Source organism: Scomber scombrus, chromosome 1, assembly GCF_963691925.1.
Source record: "Scomber scombrus chromosome 1, fScoSco1.1, whole genome shotgun sequence".
Classification (NCBI taxonomy): Eukaryota; Metazoa; Chordata; class Actinopteri; order Scombriformes; family Scombridae; genus Scomber; species Scomber scombrus.
In genome coordinates, this window is record NC_084970.1 from 18,004,923 (window position 1) to 18,032,918 (window position 27,996).

The window sequence follows — 27,996 nt, forward strand, 5'->3', positions numbered from 1 at the left end:
GCTGCTGGTGTGTGCTGGGCTGGGCTCAACGTGAAGATGCAGCCATGGGGGATCCAGGCGGCTCCACTCCTTTGTGCAGTAAGGAGCTATGACCACGCTTTTTATCTATGAGGGGGGGTCATGAACCACTGCCAGACCTCCGGATGTGTGACTCTGTGTGCATTTGTCAAGCTTTGTGCTTGTCTGTCTCTTCTTTCACTGCATGGTTTTGTCTGTGTGGTTTCTCTACAAGCTTCAGAGTCTTTAAATAGGGTGTTCTGTCTCTATAGTATGTTCGTTAGTGCAAAAAGTTTTCATAGCTTGTTTATTTACGTTACTCCCTTCTCTGACTTTTTGCGACTTTCCCTAAAAAGGGAGGGACGAACAGTACTTTAACAAAGTAATGTTAGTCGACTGGGCAGTGTGTGTGTATGTGTGTGTGTGTGTGTGTGTGTGTTTTGATTGTTTTTCAGTCTCTCAATGGTGCAGTGTGTGTTGTTCAGACAGTAGTCATTGTTGATTCCATTATTAATTGTGTGCTGAGTTCATTCAGAGTGCACTGGGTAACTGGGAGGTTACAGGCAGGACAACCCAAGAGGTGTTGGGAATGTTATTCACCCTCTCATGTCTGACTTAGTGCTGTGTGCGTCCCCTCGAACACACACACACACACACACACACACACACACACACACACACACAACACACACACACACACACACACACACACACACACACACACACACACACACATGCACACACACACACACACAGGGTGCTGTGCCTCTGCTCTCTTCTCAGGAGGGAACATGATCTTTTTTTAGCCCTCTCAGCCTCTGGGGTAAACCCAGATATAACTCCCATTTATCTAATTGTGCTATTGATATACTGTTAGCAAGCAGGGTTCATTTCAGAGAGTATGTCTATGTACTTGTGAAGTTTTTGTGTTATGTGGAAGTTGACTTTGTATGTCACTTTAAGGAGTAAAGTTTGTGAAGGTTAACTCATTAGTAATAACACATACAAATAACACTAATGAACTTACACTGTCCTTTGAGCAACCCTGTGTGTGTGTGTGTGTGTGTGTGTGTGTGTGTGTGTGTGTGTGTGTGTGTGTGTGTGTGTGTGTGTGTGTGTGTGTGTGTGTGTGTGTGTGTGTGTGTGTGTGTGTGTGTGTGTGTGTGTGTGTGTGTGTGTGTGTGTGTGTTATTCTGGAGCACATAGGGCTATCACGCCTTTCTGGCATTTAGGGATTCCACTGACTGAGGGGCTGCCAACGCAGTGTCACTTTTCAACACACACACACACACACACACACACACACACACACACACACACACACACACACATACATGCACACACAGGAAGGAAAGGAACCCTCTTCACCCTCTCGCCTCGGCCAACCAACAGAGTTCTTCTGAGGCTAGAAATCACCCTTTTACACTTCTGCTGTTGGATGAAGACTTTTTCTTTACAATGGAGCAACTTTTGGTGATGGTTTTAGTGGTTGATTTTAGTTGTTATATTCTTCTTCCTTCCTGATTTGAGAGGAATCTTTGTAGTTCCCCCAGACAGCATTAATTGGATGAATCACAAAATGAATTGGGCACCTTTTCATAAGCAATAGTTGTTTAAGTGAGTTGCTGATTTTTTTTCCATTTTAACAGGAAGGGCACTCAATCTGTAAATGGTAATAACATACAGTACTAGTCAAACGTTTGGAACCACTTTCTCATTCAAGGGAATGGGAAGTTGTTTTCAAAATATTAAGTCGTAGTGTACACGATAAAATATAATATACTGCCAATAAGAAGTAATGTCACCCTGGAACAATCGGAGCATGCTTAGTGGAGGTGACCACTGACCTCTGGCAGAAATACAGCCAGACTGGAGCTCTTTGAGAAAGGGAAGGGTGACCTGTCCTCATAACCTCTCACCTCTGACCCTAAGCCGTACAACCAAAGCCCCTCTGCCCCTCAAATCACCAATCCCCATCCACCTCAGCTGTCATAAATGGATACCCAGCACTACAATCTGCACTTTGTCTCAGCCATGCATTTTACTCCATTTACATATATTTGTTGGAAGTGGTTTTTGCTTGCAAGTGTATATGAATTTGTACAAGGGTATTTATGGTGACTTTAAGTGCATTTAAATTATGACTCTCTTCTCTATGGGGACTGACCTATGACTTGAGGACTAGTCATGACCTAACTGTCCATAAAACTTTTTGTCTACTGCAAAATTCTTTCATCTGAATGCAGTGTTGGGTATTAAAATACTCCCATTCTCTTCCCTTCTGTCCTTTTGTAGGCATGAACCATGAGCCAAAGTCACCATCGTTAGGAATGATCTCCACGGCGACCCGTACCACGGCGACGGTCAGCCCCCTCACCCCATCGCCTCTAAACGGCTCCATCATAGCCAATGGAAGCCCGGCTAACCAGTCAGCTCACTCCGGATTTGCTGCAGCCCTCCGTAAACTGGCAAAACAGGCTGAAGAACCTCGAGGTAAAGCCCCACTGTCTGCATTGTGGAGATGCTAACAAAGATCTGACAGTATGCATCTTTTTTTTTTTTTTGTTTCAGCTCTGGTCTAATATCTGGTCTAAATGACATTTAGAATGGGAAACTCAATTTTGCACTGAACACCACATAGAAAAGGATGCCAACTTTTGCCAATGGAATTTAACCTTTGGCAAGCCTGGTTGAGGTCTCTACAGTGCAACATGCATTACAAGATGTAAAGACATACTTGTCAAGTTTTCAGTCTACAGGGTTGCAGTGTTTGGTTTTTATAATTAATGGAGTAAATGGAAGCAATATTTCTGTTTGCACTATTTGTCTAGTGTGATATTACGGACAAACATACTCTAGTTGTGACACTGGTACTCACACTACATGCTCATTTGGTGATAGAATCAAATTATCAGATTTGTTTCAACAAGTATTAAAATGTATTAACAAGTTAAAAGTGAATTAACAAACTTACAAAATATTGTTATAATATCAAGTCAAGTTAATTTATAAAGCACTTTTCATACAACTGGCATAGACATTATGTGCTTCAAAATTTTAAAAAAGTACAAAAAACAAGCAAATGGAATCATACATGACAAAAACATATAAGATGAGACCATTTAGGATAAGAAGGTAATACATTTATAGAAATAAAAGATAAAAACAAGTATCACAAAAAAGGGAATACAATAAGAAGATATAATTATTATTATTAAAAGGTATGATAATAATAATGGTGCTGATTCAAAAATACTTTTTTTCAAAAATAGTTTTAGCTGTTAACCACATATTGTTAACCACATATTTTAACCCTAACTAAATGATTACAAAGGAAGATGTTTTTAGTCCACTTCTAAAAGAATATACTGTTGTAGCAGACCTTAGTTCATGTGGTGGAGAATTCCAGAGAGTAAAAAAATAATGAAAATATATAAAGAATCAAAGCATAATCTTAGAGGCCTGTTGTATAGGAAACCATCATGATAGCTAAATGTATTTTTAAACATGCAGCCCCACTGACTCCAACCTGTAAACCTATGGGATTAGATGTTCTTAACCTCCTCAGGTAGTTTTGTGTAGTTGGTCTTTTTGTATGTCATAGATGTGTGTGCATTCATGTATGTTCCATGGTTAGTATGTGCAGCTGAATGCAGTACTGCTCATAGCAATGGAGTGATATTCACACAGGACTGAATTAGTTGGTGTGCCTGGAGATGCTGGGAAGAAGAGGAGCCACTCCAGCTGACCCACTTAATGTGCTCTGTGTGAACGCACGTATGCTTGGGTGTGCTTGTCATGTGTGTATGTTGCCTTGCTAAATCTGCTTCATACATTCCACACATGAAACATGCAACTTAACACCCCATATCTCACAGCTCGAGTCTGTGGTTGCATGTATATAAAAAAATAAGCATCAGGTGGTTAATAACCCATACTTGTATGAACTTGTACAGCCTCATGTCAGAAATTTGGAACTGTCATTATGCAATACGCTTCTATAAAGATCGATGTAAATATCTTTGTCAAGGTGCTCAAGTACGGTTGTGTGGCTTTCTGGTTTCTTCCTCTATGTTTGGTAAATGCAAAACTAGCCACTAATGCACATGTACCAAGTATTTAGAAAACCCATGTGCAAAGTGTTTCTTACCAGGCATACAAAGAATATTCTCAATAGGAAGATTCTCATTGTGGAGTTTATGGAGGGTTTAAGTGTGTGTGTGTGTGTGTGTGTGTGTGTGTGTGTGTGTGTGTGTGTGTGTGTGTGTGTGTGTGTGTGTGTGTGTGTGTGTGTGTGTGTGTGTGTGTGTGTGTGTGTGTGTGTGTGTGTGTGTGTGCGCGCATTTGCATGTGTGGCTCTATGCCGTGGCTCCATAGAGAAAAGAGGCCCAGCTACCCCAGCTGTCCACCCTTGCTCTGGCTCTTAAATCAGATGGTCCCCTCCTTCCTGGCTGTCCCTGGACACCTTGCTCCCCAGCTCAGTTCAGCGCGGGACCCAGAACCCAGCAAATGATTTATTACCCAGAGAGAGAGAGAGAGCTCAGCCATAACCTCTCCTCACCTCCTCTCAATCCTCCTCCCCTTCATCTCACTTCACTCTCTCTGTTACTTTCTTGTTCTGTCTCTATCCAAAAGAAAAATCCAATTCCAGAGTCCAGTCCTGTCTTCTCATTTTGTCCTGGACTCTCCTTTTTACACAGGAGTTTTTTCTTCTTATCACTCTTGCTGGTCCTCCTTTTTGTCAGTTGGCTTCTCTCAGTCATGTATTTTAAATAATTCAGCTTTTTTTTTGGATTGTGTTACAAGTTGAGAATGAGTATATGCTCTTCTATTTCTAATTTGCAATATAGCAAGACAGAGGGCTCCTGTCTGTCTTTGTCATACAAACAGACACCAGATCATGTCTGATAAAGCTCCACCACATTTTTATTAAAAGCACAAAAAAGTCCCTTTGTTATTTTTAATGTCTGCTGACTGTGCTGCCTGGCTGGTGTAGGCAGTGATGTGTGGGTGAGTCAGTCGTCAGGCATAAGGGGCGACTCTGCCTGTGTTTAGGAGCACTGGCTCCGGGGTGGGCAGAGAGGCATGTAGCCCCTGGAGCTCCAGCCACCTCTCTGTCTGTAGAGCCTGTATTTATAGGCAACACACACACACCCAGACACCCCCGCACATGCAAACAGTTGTCTTTGTAACTGTGTAAGCCTCGTGATTTCTTAAGCATGCTGCAGCCTGCTGTCCTTTCATTAGCTACTTTGACTCAACCTCTCTCTCTCACCCTGTGGCTTTTTTCTGCTTTTAGGTGAGTAGTGCAGTATATATGAGGTGCCATGACTCAGTGTCCCCAGGCCTGGAGGAATTAGTTAGGTTTGAGGACTAGTATCACTACCACCGGCTGCTGAAATGATTTAAGACCCTGAGCATGGCCGCTGTTTATACACACACCCACAAACCCATATGCATACATACACAGACACATATGTCGTCACTTGTCTGTGGCGGGTATAATGAATAGCTGTGTGTACGGAGTGTTGTGCTGAAGAGGGGAGGTGATGGATAATGAGTATCAAAACAGCGTAAAGGACACACTCTTATCCCATGAACACTTGCATGAACACACACGACAGCACTGACATGCGCGTGCAAACACACAACACACACAAACACAGATAACGCACTGGCTCAAAAAGGAATGCCTGCTGATATCTGATTAATTAGGCAGATCTGGGTTTAATCCTCTCAGTTGTTTCTTCTCACACACATACACACCACCAGAATTTCATGACTGGGTTCATACCAACTGTAGTACACTGCCTGCAGAGAGAATGAAGGTGTACAAGATAGATGGAATGAATTGGCTGGAAAAAAGAGGAATCGGAAGTAATTAGTAGATTTGTGGAAACCTGAGGTGTTTGGTCAGATTGTGTGTATCTGTACGACTAAGTGTTTGTGTGTGTATGTGTGTGGCCGGAGGCTCCCCTTGTTTCTGGGAGCCCAGAGCATGCTGGGACAGCAGGGCAATGTGTCTCTGACCTCTCCATCTGGAGCCTGCCTGGAGCTCACACAGCCTCGTTGCTCTGTGTGTGTGTGTGTGTGTGTGTGTGTGTGTGTGTGTGTGTGTGTGTGTGTGTGTGTGTGTGTGTGTGTGTGTGTGTGTGTGTGTGTGTGTGTGTGTGTGTGTGTGTGTGTGTGTGTGTGTGTGTGTGTGTGTGTGTGTGTGTGTGTGTGTGTGTGTGTGTGTGTGTGTGGTTCTTCAAGGCAAAACCCTTCAGGCTGTGACTGTCCCTGAAACACTCACAAACAAGCTCATTTGCTCCCCCCCCCCCTCTCTCTCCATACACAGCAACATTACACCTCTCATGACTCTCTTCAGTAGCAAAGCAGCATTTAAGCATAATCTACAGTTTGTACAGTCAGGAGAAGGCACAGAGGATTGCTCCTTTTATTTCCATCCGCCATCTTGTACCGTCTGCCTTTCCCTCGCTGGCACAGCAACACACACTCTGTGCTTCTCCCTTCCCCCCACTCAGTGATGCAGATTACAGGCTTTGTGTTGTGTTGTCAGTGCGTGGCCAAGACTGTAGTAGCAGGTGTGTGCAGTGTTTGCGTGCATCAGTAGTTATTGTGTGTCTGTAAATGTGTGTGTGTGAGAGTGCACGTGTTGAGGCTTGTGCTAGTGCATGCTGGTGTGGTGGCATATGGATGCAGGGTTGGCTGGGCACTGCTATGCACACCAGGTGTGAAATGGACTGTTTAATTAAGTGCTGATGTTGTTGTAATGCATGCTGGGAGGGAGGAGGGTGGAGGAGGACATGTAGTGTGGGGTGGGTGGGGTGGGTGGGGTGGGTGTGTTGGCGGGGTGGAGGAGAGCACCTTCTGCCTGGCAGGGCTCTAGCTGGCTATGCTCTGCTGTTTGGCAGAGGCGGCGTTAGTGGAGGTGGTGATGGCAGAAGCTTGGTAGGGGCCATTTGGCAACACTAAAACATTTTGGGTAGTGCTGTCTTCCTATCAATGCTTACTGATCCAGTGGGATTCACTGCTATAGCTGCTGGACTCCCCCATTTGAGTACAAGAACCTGCTGAAGAGCTGTGGTGATCTTTTTTTTTTGCTTTTTGATTGGGTCAGTGGCTGAAATAAAAGCTGTCTACGCGGGGACACTCAGCCACAGCCTCTGACCACAGCTCGGTTTGTTTGTTTGTTGAGCTGTCGGTTGTATCTTTTTGTATATGTGTGCGCATGTGTGGCTCAGCTTGAGCGGTCAAGTGTGGAGGCAGCCTTGGAGAGTGGGACTGGTAATAGAGGAGGCGATAGAGAAAGGAGCTTCACATTAATCACACACAGCTTGGGAGTGAGACAGCGCTCTCTCTTTCTCTCTCCCTTTTCCTTGCTCTTTCCCGCTATCTCTCCCCCTTTTCTGTTCCTCTTTCTTTCCCTGCCCCCCCACCACGACCCCATCAACACACCACACACACCCCTACACACTGAGCAAGTGACAATCAGTACAGCTAATGAAGTGCAGGTTGAGAGCTGATGAGCCCATTTTAGACTCAGGGGATGAAGGCTTCTGCTTCACTCCTCCTCCTCCTTTGCCTTCTCCAACTCCCGAAGGGCCTGCATGTGTGGCCATCTTCACTCTGTATAGATGAAAGGGGAGGAGCATATGGAAGAAATGACACCTGTTTGGTGCCAATCACATGCCTTATATATGATTTTTCTCCGATCAGATTGCACTATGCTGTGAGGGAGGGGGGAAAAGGGGAATTGGTGTGGAAATTAGAGCAAGGGGATTGAAAATGGACAAGAGAAAATCTTCGGGGAGAGACGGAGCCTTGATGAAGGAAAGAGGCTTATGGGCACACTTCTCTTTCTCTGACTTTCTGTAGTTCAAACAAGAATATGTAAGCACTCATTTAACATTTAACCACTCTCTCTGACATCTCCCCAAGCCCTTACTGGCTGTGAATATTGTAAATGTGGTGAGTCTGATAGATCTATGTCTGGTTGGCAGGCACCATGTTTAAAAAACAGAAGAAAAAGGAATTGGGGTGTGCGAAGAGGTGGTGGGTGGGTGGGTGGTGGCTATGTGGGTTGTTATTAGAGAGGAGGAGAAGGAGGGAACGATAGAGGAATAATAGCTGTTAGCGTACGTATGTATATGTGTAGAGGAAGTACACCGAGAAGTGTGCACAATTTCTGCAAGCTGCAAGAAGAGAATGAAGGCTCTCATATCTTTTATTTCCTTCTTCCCCTCACCTGCTTCTCTTCCTGCTCTCTTAATTATTTAGTCTGCCCTGCCTCTTCTCCAGTCCGCTCTGCCTATACATGCAAAAGGAGGCGGAGGAGAAGGAAGAGGAGGAGGTGGGAAGAGAGGGGGGGTGAGAGAAATAGATGGAGTAGAGGTCTGTTGCTTAGCAGTTCAGAATCACTGTGATCACCCCTCCCACACACACACACCGAGCCTTATTTGTTCCTTTAGTCTTGTGTGTGTGTGTGTGTGTGTGTCTGTGTCTGTGTGTGTGTGTGTATGTGTGTATGTGTGTATGTGTGTGTGTGTGTGTGTGTGTGTGTGAATAGGCTGTGACACTAGAGCTGTATTAAGTGTAGCTCCATTCCCCTGGCTGAGTGGGCTGCTATTGATTGGCCTAGTCTTGCAGGGGAGAGTAATGGCTCTCTGAGGTGAGGGGATAGGATTAGGCCACTAATTGCCATTGTGCAGACAAGATATACTCCCCCCTCCATACCCCCCAATATACCCCGTCCCCGCCACCCACTCACCCATCTGTACCCCTTATCTTTCTGCTTTCCTCTCAACTCCATCTCTCACCTCACCTCGCACCTCACTTGCTGCTTTTTTTCCCAAGTCACTCCCCATCTCCCATCATTTTCTATCTTCAGAATTCACCTCACCATCTTCAGATTTCACCTAATTTTCTCTAGACCGTCACCTTGCTGCTATTATTGATTTTTTTCGATTATTAAGTGGTATTAGTCAGAGTGAGGTGTTTATAATATCCTGACCGCACCTACCATAAGCTGACGTTATCTGTTAGGTCATGTTGCCACGGAAACCCGAAGCAGGGAAGAAATGGCGGTAGGGTAGAGATCTGTGGGGTTTATTTCTGATGGTGTTAATTGGAGAGGAAGTAGACCTGAAACTGGCCTGAGGTTTTAACTGCTTTAAAAAACATTACGTGACTGCATGTAAGCATGTAGATGCACACACACACACACACACACACACACACACACACACACACACACACACACACACACACACACACACACACACACACACAGGCACACAGGCACACCATATCTACTGCTGTCCTTGCTGCAGCACTGAAGTGTGTGTCCCATTGAGAGGGTTATGACCCAGTTTGACTGTGTAATGCTGTGCTCACTCTGAGTAGAGGAGACATACAGCACACTGTGCTGTCAAGAGGAGAAGAGGTGGAGGCTTGGAGAAGAAGAGAGTGAATGAGAAGAGATGCAGAGACAATACATAGGTTAAAACACAGTAGAGAGTAAAGGAAAAGAATGATGAAAAAGGGAAAACAGAACAGAAGGGAAAAGGCAGTGGACACTTTTGAGAGAAACAGAAGTAAACCTGTATGGTTGGAAAAATGAAAATGTAATTATATCATATGAGATTTTGGAACTAGAAAGAGAGAAAGCTAGAAGTGAGGAAAGCGAGGCATGTGACCAGACCATGACCCTGCACTACAGGGTTTCCCTGGAGGGCTTTGTTAATATGGCATAGCTACAGCGCAACAGAGAAGCTCATTGGGCCAGCATTTCACCACCTGCTGTGTGTGTGTGTGTGAGTGGTGAAGGGGGAGATCTGTGTGTGGTTGTAAGCGCCACTGACTGTATATACATTCAGTGTGGCTGTTTCATTCTCAAGCGGTGTGTGTGTGTGTGTGTGTTCTGCATGTCAAGGCTGTGTGATTCTCACAGGGTTGCTCATCCTGATCGCAGTCATTTTATAATAGGGGCCTAGGGCCATCCATCTGGCCCTGTATGTGTGTTATTTGTTGCTATTGTAGTGCTGCAATCCCTTTTTACTCCAAGTGAAGCAGCTAGAGGATCATACTATTGTTACATTTGCCTATGCTATTAGTAGACCAAAGCAGAGGGTATCAGCATTCTTGTTCTTATTTTCTTTTTTCACTCTACTTTTTTCATTTGTATCTGTCTTTCTGCAGCTGCGTCCTCCATCAGCAGTGAATCATCCCCAGTGTCCCTCCCCAGCCACCAACCACAGCTCTCCAGTCAGTACACCCAAGAGAGGACCCCTTGGTCCAGGGCCTGTCTTGGTTCCCTCAGCAGGTCACAGCGTGCCAAACACTCCACCTGTAGTCACCATTGCTCCAACCAAGACTAGCAACGGCCTTTGGAGGAACGACGGACGCCAGGTGAAACTACATTCAAACACCCCTCACATTGACCTTGAGCTTGCTCTTCACCTTTCTGTTTCTTTCCTTTTTTTCCCTTTTGGTTGCTTTTCCTGAAGTCTTTGATTGTCTTGGTTATATTTTTCTCTCTTTTGCTGTTCAGTAATTGTTCCTGTCTGCTTGCACAAACATGCACACAGACAGGCTCTCGAGGGATTATTGGATTTTGTAGCTGACCTGTAACCCATAGTATGGCAGTACGTATTTGACATATGTACATGTGACATAGCTGGCGGGTCCATGAGTGTCTGCCCAAATCCTCCCCCCACCACCCTGTCCTCCCCCCTCATGGCTTCATGCGTTAAACAATGGCAGCTGCCACTGGGACATCGAGGTGACAGCCTCAACGGCAGCTAACATCTGTGCCCCTCCAGCCCCTTTCCCACTTGGCCCTCTTGCCCTTGGACCAGCCCCTCCCAGCCTTTAGCCCTCCTAACCCCCACAACCCCCACCTCCAGCCTCACCCTCTTCACTTTAAGCAGTCAAGTGCATCCTCCGCTTCATCACCCCAACACCTACTCTCTGTTACGTAGTGGAGAGAGAGAGAGAGAGAGAGAGAGAGAGAGAGAGAGAGAGAGAGAGAGAGAGAGAGAGAGAGAGAGAGAGAGAGAGAGAGAGAGAGAGAGAGAGAGAGAGAGAGAGAGAGAGAGAGAGAGAGAGAGAGAGAGAGAGAGAGAGAGAGAGAGAGAGCTGCTTGCTTTGATAAGGAGTGGATTATGGATTATGGCCTTGCTTTAAGCCTTCTTATCTCAGCTCAGGGCTAATGGTCGAGGCCAAGCGCACAGTTATGAACAACACTCTGCAACATGCAGAAACTCTCCAAGACACTTTGACGGTTCCCCGGAGACAGAGAAAAAGGGGGGATGTTGATGGGGGGGGATAAGGGTGAGGGAGGAGGTCAGGCAGCCAGCAATGTGTGGGAGCATTCACTCAGGCCATTGTCCTATCCCCTGGACAGACCCCCCTCCACCCCCCCACCCTGACCCTCACCCTGTGTAGCTATAGCTTTTTATGAAGCAACCCTTACAGAGTTCAAGGGTCAGCCAGAGATGGAAGGCTGAGGAGGATGGTGCTCGAAAATCAGAGGAGCTATTCCCCAATAATGTCACCATTTCTGCCATTCCTTCAGCATAGCAAGTTTCTAAAAGAGGATGAAATAAATGGTCAGAAGCAACTTCCACTCCTTTCCACATAGCCATATAGTGTAACAAAATCCTATGTGTATTTTTGCATGTCCGTGTGTGCTGTGCACATGGTGGTTTTATGTGCGTAAGAGGTCAAGCTAGAATTGAAAAGGTCATGTCACTGGGTTTGTGGTGCCTCTAGCAGCTCAGGGCCACCAAGCCAAAGAATGAGGAGGTTAAGGGAGGTGATGTGGATGAGAGGTTGGAATGAGGGGGAGGAGGGCAGTAGGGGGTTGGTGAGGGACAGCAGCGGGGATGTGTCATGAAAGCTGGCATCATAGCATCTCCCCTATTTCAGCTGTGCTGCTTCAGCGAGCACATATAAGTGTGTTTACAAAGAACCACAGGGCTGTAAAAGACACACACATACATACAAAGCATCAAAATGTCCCTCTTAAAAAAATATTAATGTCTGGGGCTGCTAATCTTTAATAAGGAAGGATGCATTTTGGAAGAAGGATCAATCCCCTGGCAGTTCTACTTTGCCCTTTTGCCTTTTATCCTTTATTCTTTGCCTTTTATCATATTTACTCATGGTTAAAATGTCTGTGTCATGTCATGACCAGCCAGTGTTTTTCATAAAATTGGAATGGCACAGTGTTAAAATAAAGTATAGTGAACAATGACAATGAGACATTAACAGGTACAAATAGAAATGTAAAGACAAAAGTCACATAGAGGAAGGATAAATTCAGAGAGATACAAATAGATAAATGTAGAGGCAGCAGTCTGTTCTCCGGATTCCCTGTAAATCTATCCAAGAAAAGCTTGTCTGTTGCTATATGTACATATGTGTGTGTCCTGCTTTCTGTGTGATAGAAGGGTTGATTAGTGTCTCTCTGGCTGAGATAGGAGTCTGTCTTTCAGAGGGGGGTGATAGGCAAGGCAGTGAAGGAGGGAGGGCTTGGTGTGTTGGCATTTTGCTTTAATGACTGCAGGAGTCTGCTCCCGCTGTACGCTGTAATTGCTTTTTAATTGGCAATTTGGATTCATGGCTCCATCTGAGAGGTGTAAACGAGCGCTCTACAATGCGCAGGGTCTCCCACCCTCACTGGGGGTTACAGGGGCCTGGCTAACAGAGGAAGATGGCTGTTAATGGATGTTTCTTTGAGTCTGAGTGCTTGTATTTGTGCTCTGTAGTGTGTAAATGGCAGGCTTCTGTTGAATAGTGTGTGTTTGAGAATGGAAGGCCATATTTTTTTGGCAGGGTGAAAGGTCAAAATGGGATGTCTGGTTGCAAGTGTAGGTGCCTGAGTTGCCTCTCTAATGGGGATGGAAGTTTTTTCTTTGTAGTGTGTGTGCTTTTTCAGGGTTCTGAACTGTAACATCTGCACTTTTGCATGTTTTTCAACAGGCGTGAATCCACACATGCAGGCACAGACATACATGAACAAGCACTAAGTTCAGGCTCAAAAGATGTGCATGACAGCCATATGTACACATTCTTATTTCTTTGTTTTGATCATCTCACATTTAAGTGGGACTTCCAGTGATAGCAATAACTGTAAAAGCAGGAAGCAGTAGCCAGACGATTACAGGATTGTAGCAGCAGCACCATGCTGTGTTGTTTTACAGGCATCTTTGTTGCATCCACTTATGATGGGATTTCAGTGAAATTTGTTGGAAAGGAACAGATTCAATTTTAGTGGTAATCTGTGTCTGGGAATTGCACTAATTGACAGTTATTGAGTCATAGCCATGATTATGAAACCGTGCCCCTGTCAAATAAAGCCTGTGACGCAGAATACTGAACACAGGGTCAAACCATATTTGATTTGTACCAACCACTGGTCACCAGATAAATACCAGATAGTTAGTGCTCCAAAATTATAGAAGACCTTGTGTGATTTTTGTGATGTTTTGATGACATGAAAACATTGATTTTACATTGGACAAAACATAGCATTAATTGTCTTCATATAGTCTCTCTCTGATGCAGAGAGATGGAACAAAGGTGCTTCTTGGGCATGGCATCAAGTGGCATCAGGGTGCTACCTGCTCCTCACACAACACAACAAACATGCATAAATAAATACATGGACCTGTAGCATGAGTGATGTAAGTGAAGGATGGCAGGTTTGTTAAACACTGATCATGTATTTGACGAAGCTGTCATCAGTGTGATTATAGCAATTGATTAACTGACAGACAAGTGTGACAGAAAGCAGCTCTTCTTGTTTTTACATGCTTATCACTGGCAAGGAATTGCTCACCAGTAATCTGTACCTGCAACAGTACATCTTTATGATGCACAAGTGGAGAAATAGTCACAATACATCTGTGCATGACTTTATCTGCAAGTCCCCATGGGTTAAAAAAAGACATTTGAATGAATGTGTGTCTGCTTGCCTGCCACAAATATAACCATGGCTTTTACTAAAAGTCAGAGGAAGAAAAAGTAGATTTTATTGGTGAAAAAAAACAAGGAGACAATCGGAGAGCCTGGCATCTTGCGGTTCCCAAGCCACTATATGATGCTGACTTCTTTTGACGTACGTGCTTCTTTTCTAGTTGGCTACTGATTGGGATGGAAACAAAGAGGGTTGTGGGGAGTCTTAACATTAGAGGCATTTAAGATTGGATGTTAACGCATCAGTGTCAGCCTGGGTCAGTGGCTGCAGAACAGGACGTGGAGGTAATGGCTCACTAAATGGGATTTGTTTTATAAGTGGCAGGAGCGAGAGAGAAGAACTGCTGTAAGGTCTCTGTCTAATCCCAGGGAATCCAGAGGTTAATTTAATGGGGCAAGAACTGCCTTTTCCTCTCCCTCCTCATCTTAATGTCTTCATCTCTATCTTTGTTTCCTTTCCTTTTTCCATCCTTTGTTGTGCCCCTGCGAACTTCAACTTCAAGTCTCATTTTGTGGGAGATGAGATGGTTGTTCAGCCATTCCTGTGAAATTCCATCTCAACTATCACTGCATAAACAATTTCCTTGTACAACTTACAAGGGTGTAAGTTTCTCAGTACGGCGATAGCATTTGTAGGCAGAGGAAAACCAAAGCTTCTGAAAAATGCTCTCCCACTCCCACAGCAGGATGTCTTTGTAGCTTTGAAACGGTGTTTGTGTGCGTGTGTGTGTGTGTGCGTGCGTGCGTGTGTGTGTGTGTGTGTGTGTGCGTGTGCGTGCGTGTGTGTGCGTGTGTGTGTGCGTGTGTGTGCGTGCGTGTGCGTGTGTGTGTGTGTATGTGTGTGTGTGTTTGTTGTGGGATTGGATAAGTGAGACCAGGCGGACTGCCAAAGGGAGAGAGGGAGGTGAAAGAGAAAAAGGAAGAAAGACAGAGAGAAACAGAGGCAGAGAGATGTTGCTTTTTGGACTTTGTTGTCTTCCCTGTAGATGTTACAGTGTGGAAGCTATGTGCGCACACACACAGGCACACACACGATTTGCCAAGATCAAAGTCATCATCTCTCTAGAAGTGCCTTAGTTGTACATCAACCATTACCACATCCCCATCGATCATAAGGATGACATCTCTTGTTTACAGTTAAAGAAAAGCAGCAAGCCTGTTTTAAAAAAAAATCTCTGCCTGCTTCTTCCATTTTACTGTATATTCCCCTCAGAGAAATGTTTATCTGTCTATTTTTACAGGGAGGTGATATGTGTGAGAAAGTAGATAAAAGTGCCTGAGGTAGGAAGAGAGAGTGAGGGAGGCTGCTGCGCCATAAACAGGCCTATTCTTTCTCTCATCTCCCCCTTCACAGGATGGGCTCCATGAGCAGTGACAAGCATGACGGTCACAGGTCCTCACAAACAATGACAAAGACTCCCTCTCTCTGTGTCTCTCTCCAGGCTGACTCAGGGCCTCGTGGGGCCAGCAGGGAACGTCTGGGTGCAGAGGGGACCCTCCCCCAGGAAAAGGGGGGCCCCTCAGTCCCTGCCCACCTCCTGGGAAACCCCTATGCCTTTGGTCTCACTCCCGGTGCTGTCATGCAGGATTCACGCTTCCAGCCACTTAAGTGAGTCACATACTGGTCTGCCAGTTCCCCTGTTCAGGATAAAAATGTTTTCAATTTTGGGTTTCATGGACAAATCATTTTCATGGTCAGTAATTCATAGGTATATGAAACTCACTGTAATGAGCAGTCCAAACAAATGTATAATATTTGTCTTGTTGGTGTTGGAACAGAGAAACTATTAGAACTTATTTCTTGGTGAAAAACAATGGACAGCAATGAACTTGTCAAATTAACCATGGCTTTCCTCTTTTGTGGCCAGTCTGCCTAGACAGTTGCCTAATGCAGTACCGCCTGGTCATGTACCAGAAGAGTACCTCCGCGGTTTTCGGCCCTATGCCACAACAGAGGATGCCCTCCGCATGCCCTCTTTGCCCTTGAGCCTGGACCATGCCACTGCAGCTGCTTACTACCACCCCAGCTACCTGCCCCATCCCTCCTTCACGCCATACAGGTAAGCCTCTCCTTAAATTTGTTTTGTTGACTTGGCTTCTATTTCTTCTGAGAGTAAATTGTGCAAACCAGTGCATATGACTGAAGTAAGTATTTGTAATGCTAAGACTCAGCAGTAAAGGCATTATTGTGTAGCTGACCATGAATTTGTGTTCCCAGAGGTAAAATATTTTGTTGATGCTTTATTTGTATATTCATTTAAATGGGGGGTCGATTTCATTTAGTGTTAGAACTGAAGAGAGATGTGACTGAGACAGATGGTAGCACAAAGTGAAAAATCTGGTTTCAGGTAAACAAAAGGCACAAACACAGAATACAGATAACAGAGACAATAACCAAACTCATAGTATCAGCCAGGACAAGTAGAAGGTCACAGAGGATCAGCTAAAACAATGACATTGTAGCATTGAGTACTCAGTACCTCTCTGCATCACAAAAGGGCAGAGTTTATCATATTGGATGCACATCTTATGTTGATATCTAAAAGCTTAATACACTTTATCATCTGACAGATTGCTGTTTGGAAATGTCTTTGTCAGCTGTGTCAAAAGCTTTTAAGAGACTGATAAAAAAGTAGATTTACATCACTGTTTGTTGCCAAAAGCTGTAGAAAGGTAAATTACAGCCTTCAGTGCTTTGTTGCTTGTGAAACTGCAGTGCAGTTCCTCATTAAACAATGACTACACAAAGATTTGACAGTTTACCAAATTTCTTAGGGTCGTAGGGTAATAATCTTTGCAGAATGAGACAAACAAAACTGTATTTACTGCATAAAAACAAGCCAGTCAGTAGCAAAAATCAATTTTCTTGACCAAGCTAAATTATACTAATAAAAAAATTAAGTTTAAAAAAGTGCCATGGCTGGATTTTTCACCCAACTCTGTATATATTGCTACTGTTTATATTTGCCTCATGAGAAATGTAAACTAATCTCTGGGCTTTGTGTTCATCAACATAAATACATTTATATGGAAAGTTTGGTTTGTTTGAGGTATTTAAGGGTTGGTTGTTCATTACAACAGCACAGTAATCATTGAGGGTGAAAATAACAGCAAAACACATTTTTTAAAGATTATTTGTTAAAAAATAATGAATTTCAAATGTACATTATGTATGCTTGTATATGTGTGTGCGTGTTGCCCCTGGTCTGTCAGCCCAGCAAGATCAGATGACTGCAGCACCCATCACACACTGCACTGTAATGGATTTAATGAGGGGATGAGCTGTGGATGTCACACACATGCACAAAAAACACACAGCATCAGCACACAGCACAGTCTCTTGCCTGGCTGCTGTGTAGTGATTGAGGTTAGCTGACCTCCACTGCTGCTTTCTTGAAAGGTGGAAGACACTGTGATGTCGCTTCTTTGTGATACGAAGGCACACAGGTTAATGAAAGTGAACACTGCACTGTCACACAGGGAGACTGACTCCCTCTCTTTCTCTGTTTTTTGATTGCAATCCCTATCTACCAGGATGGATGACCCGTTCTGCCTCTCTGCTTTGAGGTCACCTTTCTATTCGCTACCAGCAGGGGGAGCTTTACCCCCCATGCATCCCTCTGCTGTTCACATGCACCTACCAGGGGTCCGCTACCCAGGAGACTTCACACACCCTTCACTGTCAGCACTGCAGTCTGAGAGGTAAAGTCCCCTTCATTTATGCATACGTACACACTCAAGTACATGCATATGTATCAGCAGTGAACTATCTTTTTTTAATGTCACAGCCATCTTTTTGCTAATTCTGTTTCCCTATCCACTATGCTTTCTAGGCTTCAGCTGGAGGATGAGCTGCGGCAGCGAGAGAGGGAGCGGGAACGAGAACGTGAGCGCGAAAAGGAGAGGGAGCGTGAGGCGGAAAGAGAGAAAGAACGGGAGAGAGAACGAGAGAGGGAAAGAGAGCGAGAGAAAGAGCTGGAGAGGGAGAGAGAGCGTGAGCGAGAAAGGGAGCGTGAGAGAGAACGGGAGAAGGAGAGAGAAAGAGAGAAGGAACTGGAGAGGCAGAAGGAGAGAGCTCTGAGGGAGAAAGAGCTGCAGGCGTCCAAGGCCATGGAGAGCCACTATCTGGCTGAGCTCCATGCCATGAGGGGGCAGGAGGACCGAACCAAGCCTGAGAGACTGACCCCTAATCGGGCTGGTATGTGTCTCTGCTTCCCCTGTAGCATCCATGAGCTACAGTTGTACCGCTTGTCAACACCTGCTCCTGTAAACACTTTATGTCAACATTTTGACACTGATCTCTTTCCCTTCACAGATAAAACCAAAGAGCCCGCCCTTCCAGCTCCCAAACCAGTCCCGCCAGGACTCCACCCCTCAGTGGTACAACCACATCATCCTGTCCCTGGTCTAATCTCAGGCCACAGCCTCTACATGGGGCCCGGTGCTGTGGGGGGGCTCTCGTCCGCAATGATCACTCAGAGGAACAATGAGGAAGAGAGGTGGTTGGCGCGGCAACGCAAGCTGCGTCAGGAGAAAGAGGACCGTCAGTACCAGGTGTCTGAATTCCGCCAGCAGGTTCTGGAGCAGCACCTGGATTTGGGACGGACAGCTGACACACCAGATCACAGGACAGACTCACACAGGTGAGGTGGAACTTTCAAAGCCAACATGTGCCTTGACTTGGCAGTTGCAAAGTGGTTTTGTCCAAGTTATCTGATAGAGGCAGTTTGGCTATATCTGTGACATCAAAATGCATGCATGCTCTCACATGTTCACCAATGCAAACACTATTTTTGGGGTTTTTGGCCGTCTGTCTCTGCTAGCCTGATTGGGACAGTTGTTCCTGTGTTTTGAGGCCTCAGAAGCTGGCCGGCTTTAGAAGTTTGTTTTAAGGCAGGACTGGAAAAAAGATAAATCCTGTCAGAAGCAACACAACTACTCTATTTCTGTCCATGCAACCTTCCAGGCCCGACATGCAGGCAGACAAGCTATGTTTAGGTGTTGATGTAGAGTGTAAAGCAGGGGCCTGGTGACTGCTGTTTTATGAGCATTGTGCAGGGGTTTCAAACAGGCAGCGAGTGGAACGGCTAAGATACACAAAGGCTAATTCTCGGCTAATCCTCTCAACCTTGCACAGCATAAGCCCCCTACTTACCCTCCCTTGTTACTGTGCCTGTGTTTGTGCTGTTGTATGTGATTCAGGAGTGAGGTTTTGGATAATGCTGAACTGGTAGGACAGGAGAGATACACACATGTCCGCTATCAGTAACCCTACGGTATAATCGCAGAATCACAGCTCACAGGCTGCAGATTGCAGATAATGCACACATTTACTCACTTACACACAGAACAGACAGCCACAAACACAAACAGGAGGCATAGATAATTTGACTGGTCATGCAGTGTGCTCTCCTGCCAGGTTTGATTTGGAAAGATGTTCTAGACAGTGTCCATCAGCCATCTGTCTCTTTCTTCCTCACTGTTGCCATTTCTTCCCCATCACCATACCACTTTCCTTCTTCAAGTCTCTCTTTTCACCTTTGTTCTTGATGTACATGTATATACTTCTCCCCTCCTACATCATATATTTTATTCCTTTTCTAATTATCCACTGGCCTCCTTACCCTCCGTATGTCAGTCCCTTTCTTCTCTGCCCGCCTGCCAGTTAGGAGAATTTTTCTCCTGGCCTATCCCTCAGTGCACCCCTCTCTGAACGTGCTCTTTCCCTCTGTGCATGTGTGTATGTGCGTGCATGCCATACTACAAGGGCCTAACAGATCAAAAACAGCCCTGTATATTTGGAGGACATTGTGTGCCTTGGCCACATCCTCACTCTGCTCTGGGCTACTCTGTCTGGGCTTGATAACACTGCTTTGCACAGACACACAAACCCACAGACATACTGACAGGGATGAAGGGAGAGAGGCAGGTCATATAAACACTGTGGTGTGTTTCTGCATTGCACTTGTGATTGGGAAACATAATTTTTCAATTTTAGAAGAAATATAGGCATTGTCTAACGGATAAGCATGACCCCTGTTAAATTGTATCTCTACAGAACAAATCATCATGAACCAGGAAGCCGGGACCTCCACCCTCACTTAGGTGCCCCTCCACCCCTCATCTCCCCCAAACCTCCTCAGCCACAACGTGAACACCACCCTCCACCTCCCACCACCCTGTGGAACCCTGCATCTCTTATAGAAACAGCCTCAGAGTCCAGACGTAACCACGAACCCTCAGGGATGGGACACTATGAGCTCAGTCGGCTGCCCCCGGGGCTCTCCAAATATGAGGATGGGGCCAGGAGAAGAGAGGGGGGAGTGATGGAGAAGTATCCCCCACTGAAAGGTCCTCAGGGCCTGCCAGAGCCAAACACATTCCTCGCTGATCTGGAGAAATCCACCCAGTCCTTCTTCAGCCAGCAGAGGGCATCACTGTCCCTGTCCAGCCAGTATGAACTGGAGGGGGCTGGGAAAAGCAGTGCTGGATTGAAGAGCCTCCAGGGACACCAGGGGCACAGTAGACAAGGACAAGCACTAGGGATGGTGACTGGGACAGGGATGGGGCAGGTAGCCACACTGGGGATGGCTCCAGAGACAATGTTGATCTATGATGAGTTCCTTCAGCAGCACCGAAGGCCTGTCAGTAAGCTGGACCTGGAAGAAAAGAGGAGAAGGGAGGCCAGAGATAAAGGTACTCACATAGTCATAGTGTTACACTACACCCAGTGATGTTCACTCTTATGCTTGGAGAAAAAAAACCCATTGACTATATTGTTTTATGTAACAGTTATCTTAATGGATTGTTTTGTGGGGTGTCAGTAGTGACCTCTGTGTTTGCTGCAGGTTACTACTATGAGCTGGATGACTCATATGATGAAAGTGATGAGGAGGAGGTGAGAGCTCACCTCAGGCGAGTGGCAGAGCAGCCCCCACTCAAACTGGATGACTCCACAGAGGTAAAACACCGGCCAACACATACGCTTTCTGTGCTTTCTACAGTGGAAGCTCAAACAGGCACTCATGACAAAACATTGCAGTGAGATAATTTCCCTTACCTCTCTGAACAGAAATTGGACTTCCTGGGAATGGTTGGCCTGACCACAGTGGGCCGGCGGGATGATCTGGTGCAGCAGAAGAGAAGGAAGAGGAGAAGGATGCTCAGGGAGCGCAGTCCCTCGCCACCTGCCCTGCAATCAAAACGCACTCCCCCTCCTCCTCAACTCAGTACGCGCTTCACTCCTGAGGAGATGGACCGAGCGCCAGAGCTGGAGGACAAGAAGCGGTTCCTCACCATGTTCAGACTGTCCCATGTCACTATTCAGCAGAGGAGAGGTAAGAGAAAAATATAAAATGCACTTATGCCATGCAATGTAATGCAATACAATTATATAAATGCACTAAATAAGTCCAGTTTACAGAGCAGGTAGTTGTTCTCGCTCTCCTAATTTACATAGTCATGTTGGAAACCACCATAAAAACTGTCAATCTAAATGTGGCTCTTTAGTGCTGCTTACCAGCCATTTTGTTTAATTATGTTTTGAGAAGTAGATTAATTGGTAGGAGACTTAACTATGCATAACAATGCCTGTAAGCTATTCTTAATTAAATAAACAATGGCTCCCTTATTGTTTAAATGATTGGTGCGCCCAGGAAGCCAACTTCATTGCTTTTGACTGTAAAATACCAGATTTACATGAATAACATAGTTTTTATTGACAGTGATGAATATTTGTACATTATTTCAAAGCATAGCAGAACATACATCATTGTCTTTCAGCAAGCTAGTCAGAAACCACAGCATCACAGCACTGGCCCAGTAACCTTTCCATGCCATGCAAACATACCCATCAGTGACTCTTATCATGTCTCTTCCCTTTTACATCTCATCCCAGCAGAGTTAAGTAGACTGATCACATGCCCATTTAGCTCTCAGACAGAAGTAGTCATTCTCAGTTGGCTCCGCAGCTTGCTGATGCTTCACTTCACCTGAGCTCTGCGCTGCGCTCTCATTTACATGTTGACTCTTGCCCTGAAGGAAATCATAAAGTGATGAAACAATGATCATGCCAGCCTCAAACCCCTATATTATATGCAACATATATTTAATAATGTATGCATAATGCAGTGGTTTATATTACCCTAGTTTGAAAGGTGGATTCTTGGCAAGGTTCTGTTTGTAGCCACTTGTCTTTATCTCCTTGTGAGGACAGGCATTTACATAATGCATTCTCTAGCCCCTTACCCTACCCTTAACCATCACAACTAAATGCCTAAACGTAGGCCTTACCCTTCATTGAACTCAATTCTAACCATAACATTAAAACCAAGCCTTAACCCTCAAATTGCCCTTTGAAGTTGTGGGGACAGAAATATCTTCACAATGCTGATTTTCCACTGAAATTGGTTCTGTAACTGATAGAAAGACATACACATACACAGACGAAGAATTGGGAGTGGCAGCAGTAGGCTTACAATGATCCTAGTCTAATCCTCTTGATTTACTGTTTGCTGTCTACAGATGGCAGCGCACTGCCTCCCACACTGTCAGGCTGCAGTTAACCGCCTTAGACACAAGCACACACACACACACGAAAAATAAGTGGTTATTAAATTGTGAATCAGTTACACACAGACAAGGCTAATGCTACAAAGATTTACAGGTTGGTTTTTATTTCTGTCTCTTAGATAATGAAAGGGTGGTGGAGCTGCTTCAGGCCATTAAAGAAAAGAGCGTAACCTTGGATACCATCAGACATGCCCCTCATCCGCTATGTAAGAGCCCTCCAGCGCAGATCTCTGGTGAGACATATGCTAATGAACACAAACATACACAAGTCCTAATTTTTAAAGTATCACATTAGAGTGGTTATATTCATTTGTTTAATGTATCTGGCTGAGATATGCATCTAAAGTAACAACACTTTCTAATTACGGCATTCCATCTGTAGTTATGTTGATCTTCACCTCATCACAACTAACACATGTCCAAATGATTGCAGATTCTGCATTCGCCCAGCCTCCCTCTGAATCAGAAGACCACCACAGCGTCAGACCACATAGCCCCTCTTCACATTGCCCAGTGTCCCCGAATGGCCATCCAAAAACCCTCGGGGACACATTAAGACCAAAGGAACCCCCTTCTCCAGCTGTCTACCCAGACAAGGCCCGGGGGCCCAGTGAGGGACCGATCTCTAAGAGGAGCTCTAGCCTGCTGAACAGCTTGCGGCCCCCGCTCCCCCTGCAGGCTAAAGAGGGCCTTCACAGCGTCAATGGACGCCCCAAACCCTGGGACAGCTTCACCCCGGAGGAATTCGCTCAGCAGTTCCATGAATCTGTGCTTCAGTCCACTCAGAAGGCTCTGCAGAAACACAAAGGTAAGCAGCACAAGCCACGATCATAGATATATCTTTGTGAAGATAAATAATGTAAGAAAATCTAAAAATCTGTGACAACTGTGCATCACAATTTCTCAGAGCCCAAGATGAAGTTGTCGAATCATTTGCTTTTCCCAACCAAAAGTCCAAAACCTGTCAAAAAGTCCATTTGTAGCCAAAAAAGTCACTGCGTCCAGCCTCTCAAATGTGAAGATTTGCTGGTTTTCTAGGGATTCCATGATAGGAAATTGAATACTTTTGGATTCTGAATTGTTGGTTGAACTAAACTATCTTGGGCTTAAGGAAATCATGATGAACATTGTCACTATTTTCTCATGATTAATATATAATTAATATATAATATATATATATATATATATATATATATATATATATATATATATATATATATATATATATATATATAACAATCAATAATTGTGAAAATAATTATTAATGGCAACCCTAGATTATCAGTCAATCCATTCTCCACTAATAAAATGAATAAAATTGAATTAAATATGACAATCCTTTCTTTTCTCTCATCTTTGTCCTGAAGGCGGAGCCACAGGGATGTCTGAATCCTCTCACCTTCAGGAGTCCTCCGTTCACTACAACATTCCAGAGCTTCAGAGCGCGCCTGGCCGGCCACCTCAGCCACATTCACAGTCCCACTCTAATACACATTCATTTGCCCATCCACTCACACAAACTCACCCTCAGCCCAATGGGCAGCACTTCTCCGTACCCCTTCACCGGGAGGCCTCAGGGACGAGGGAGGACCTGTCTGGTCCAGAGGATGAGGAGGAAGAAGAGGATGAGGAGGAAGAGGAGGCCCCAACTTCCAAGTGGCAGGGGATTGAATCTATATTTGAAGCTTATCAGGAATATGTTGAAGGTAAGAAGCCACATTGAACATGCAGTGATTATACAGCTGCTGCTAGAAAATCTCCTAACTGTGCTCCATATTATATGAAGGTTTCATAACTGCTACCTCTGTAAACATCTTTCATGTTTCATTAAATAGTGCTATTATTTTCTTCATTCCTGGAAAATGTTTGTTTTTGAGATAAAATGTTTTCATCTTAAAGCAACTTAACTTTGCATAGGAGTCAGAGTTTACTGACATCAGTCTTGCAATTTTTTTTCTAACTCGCAACTCAGCTGTCTTTTTCTCATCATTCTCTCATATTCTGTGTCCTCTAGAGCAAAGTTTGGAACGACAAGTATTGCAGAGTCAGTGTCGAAGACTAGAAGCTCAAAACTACAACCTCAGTCTGACTGCTGAGCAGCTGTCTCATACCATGGGGGTAAGACACACACCACTGGTGTTACTTTGACTCACTTTATGAACTCTGATCCTCAACATGATTTCTTTGTTTCTCTTAAAGTAGGGAATAATTATTGGGTGGCTGCAGAAGATGTGATTTCATGTGTCCCCTAACACGCTTTGCATAATCTTAAAGCCATACCCAAACTGTTTACCCCCGACGAGACACACACACACACACACACACACACACACACACACACACACACACACACACACACACACACACACACACACACACACACACTGAATAGTAGTTTCATATAAACTACTATTTAAATTCAATAATGGTTTCATTGACACCAGAAAAACTAAACTTCCATCCTTAGCTTCCAAAGTTCAGGTCTGAACATCATTGAGCCTGAAAAATGATGAAATATCTCGTACATTTCAGAATATGACAGCTGTCAAAAGGGTCACAGTATTCTTTATCCTTCTAGGATTGTGGTTTCCCCTTTATTTGTTGCAACCCTTGACTTTATCTCTAGTACCTGAAGTCACTTTCTCACTGTCATCAGAGTATTTTTTATGTTAACTGAGTATTTCCTGTCTTCCCTCTCTGCTACCCTGGCTATGTAGGAGCTGATGTCACAGAGACAGAAGCTAGCAGTGGAAAGGGAGAAGCTGCAAGCAGAGCTGGAGCACTTCAGGAAGTGTTTGACACTGCCGCAAACACACTGGTCAAGGGGTGGCCATTACAAGGGCTACCCTCCCAGGTGACCCCAACATGCCCACCTGATGTCCCCCAGGCCTCCAGCCACCTCTCCTTTCAGACTGACACCCAGAGTTTATTTTTCACGGCCTGGTCCACATGGCCCCATGGAGGAGAATATGGCTGGCTAGATAAGATGAATGAATGGATGAATGAATGAATTGAATGAATGCATATATGGATGATAGATGAATGCACAGCAGACAGGACCATACAGTGAAGGACAGGCAGTCTTTGGATTGTGGCCAGCCAGGGACTGCGCCACAAGCCACTAATGTGTGCCAATGTAGCCAACCACGAGATCAGCAAGAGTACGGGGCAGGAGCACCTGAAGATCAACACATACACACAAATACACACACGCGCACCTGCTTTGCACACATTCTCCAGTCCCTGCTGCTCTATTGTTCAGTCTCTGCATCCCTCACCGCCACAGCCACACAGACAATCCTGCCAATGAGGGAGCAGCTACCCCAGGAGGGGTGTCGTCAAGAGACTTGAACGCTCCAAATCTCCAAACGAATGCTTCTGGCCAGTCGGGACTGATTTTATTACAGTGGCCACAAGAGCTTTTGAACTGGAAATGCACTTAAGAATAAAAGCTGAAGAACTACCTGGTGGTACTGTGTTACAACAAAGAACTGTTCAAATTAGAGAAGAACTTACAAAATGCACACTTTTGGAAAGAATTAAGGAAATGTTTTATTTCAAAATAGAAAATTTGAGAATAAGAATTTTAAAAGGTGCTTCAGCCTTGTATTGTACATAATATGAAGACTTAAAAGAATTTTGTATGTTTTTAATTACTTTAATCATTGTTCTTTTAAAAGAAAAAGCCTGCCATTTTTATATGTTTATGCTTTTGGGTTGGAAAAGAAAGCCTTGCTTTTAGTGTTTGTACTGCTGCTGGCCAGAACAGCTCACTTTGAGACATTTAACAGAGTGAGAGAAAACAGGACACACTCCTTGTCTTACTCTTTCCTGGCACTGCGCAGCTGAGACCCAGCCACAGCCACCTCCTCCAGCCTCTGAGATCAGCAAAGCTTACTTAGAGGTCCTGTTAGACATGGCTCCTGCACTCTCATCCGCCTTCCTTCACAGCAACATGTGTCTGCCTGTTTGAACAACTCCTCTGTTCAGCTCCTCTCAAAATGTTTCACTGTTGCTGGCTGTGACTAGTTAGCTCGTGAAACTCTCTCATACAGACACCAGTTGAGATCCACAGTGACAATTTTCTTTTTTAAACGTTGGTCACTCGACTTACTTGAGTATTTTGTATAGACATGAAGAGTCTTTCAAAGCAACCAGCTGATGTAACTGGTTCTTAATGCTTTATCCTACCATTGGACCTTCACTTTACTTTCTATGACATTATACAGCATCAGACTCAAACAATGCAACGGTTTGCATAAAGTTACGCCTTACAAGATCAAACCCTTATCAGCAGCCGTGAGAGGACATAGTGCCAAACTGAGAAACAAACAGTAGCATTTTGGATTCTTAATTTTAAATTAAGTTGCAATTAATTAGCCAAAATTTTTGAACCAGAATGGCCATCTTCCACTGCTGAACACCTTTGACCACACATATCTCCTTCCTGCCGTTCTGTTTTTTTGGACAAGTTGCCAATGGCTGGAAATCACACAAAAAGATCATTCAAAATGGGCATTTCATAGTTCATATAAAATCAGGCCTCATACCTGTTTACAACCTCTGTCTGTCCCCTCATCCTCATGTTATTTTGATTTTCTGCCCTGTAACTCATGTCTCCTCAGCAATATGGTTGTGGGTGCAACTGGAATACCCCCAAAGAAAATCTACAAGGTGTATAGATGATTGAATTGAAGGGGTTTGACCCAAGCTGCACAACTTATGATGGTTGTTCTGAAAAAGAGTGAGGAACATCAGTATTTTGAAGTAAACAAATACATAAATACATTTTAAAATTAGCAAGAAGTTACAAAAATAGACAAGACTGAAGCACAACTACCCCCCACATACAGTATATCAATTACAAGTGCCTCAAGAATTTGGGAGCATGCGAATAAGTTGCAGTTGCCCACATGAGCATCTACACGTAACATCAGTGATCAGGGACTTGTTGCTATATGCAACAAGCAGTACAACCTTTTATCAAGTCAACGTGTCTCACCCCTCTCAAATGCGTTCAAGTTAAGGAGAGCTGACACAGAAATCCTTTATCCAAACATGGCATCTAGAAAAAAAATTGATTCAACCTTTTTTCATAATTGAGGCCCAAGCCGGTTAAGAGGATCAGAGGGATACTGAGCATACTCGTTTTTACAGAGTTAAGGGGAGCCAGGAGTTGGTTTATAAGGGAGCATGCACGCTGAGCGAAGCCGCCAATGAGCTGGGGAGGAAGGTGCAGTACAGTGAGCCCCTTATGCAGCCTCCCTGTCTCCAACCCATGCACGCCCATGCAATAGCCCCATTTACTCAGTGGAGGATGTCTAGATGCTGTGAAAATCCTGTTTTTAAAATGTACTTGTTTGAATTCATTGTAATGTAATATATTCTTTGTTGAATGTAGTAATTAGGTATTTATGAATATATGGCTGTGATTTCAGACAA

At 44.6% G+C, this 27,996-nt stretch overlaps 1 protein-coding gene across 1 annotated transcript; it reads left to right on the forward strand.

Moving 5' to 3' along the window:
• On the forward strand, nucleotides 1–27,986 carry gse1b (Gse1 coiled-coil protein b). Its single transcript, XM_062421921.1, is given in 17 exon segments — nucleotides 1–78; nucleotides 2,293–2,490; nucleotides 10,201–10,238; nucleotides 10,240–10,410; nucleotides 15,426–15,592; nucleotides 15,852–16,043; nucleotides 17,518–17,685; nucleotides 17,817–18,181; nucleotides 18,299–18,626; nucleotides 20,042–20,679; nucleotides 20,832–20,944; nucleotides 21,056–21,320; nucleotides 22,674–22,787; nucleotides 22,988–23,362; nucleotides 23,922–24,260; nucleotides 24,569–24,672; nucleotides 25,272–27,986. Coding segments are annotated over 17 exon segments (3,750 nt in total). The 5' UTR covers nucleotides 1–44; the 3' UTR covers nucleotides 25,413–27,986.
• Nucleotides 27,987–27,996: the final 10 nt, after the last annotated feature.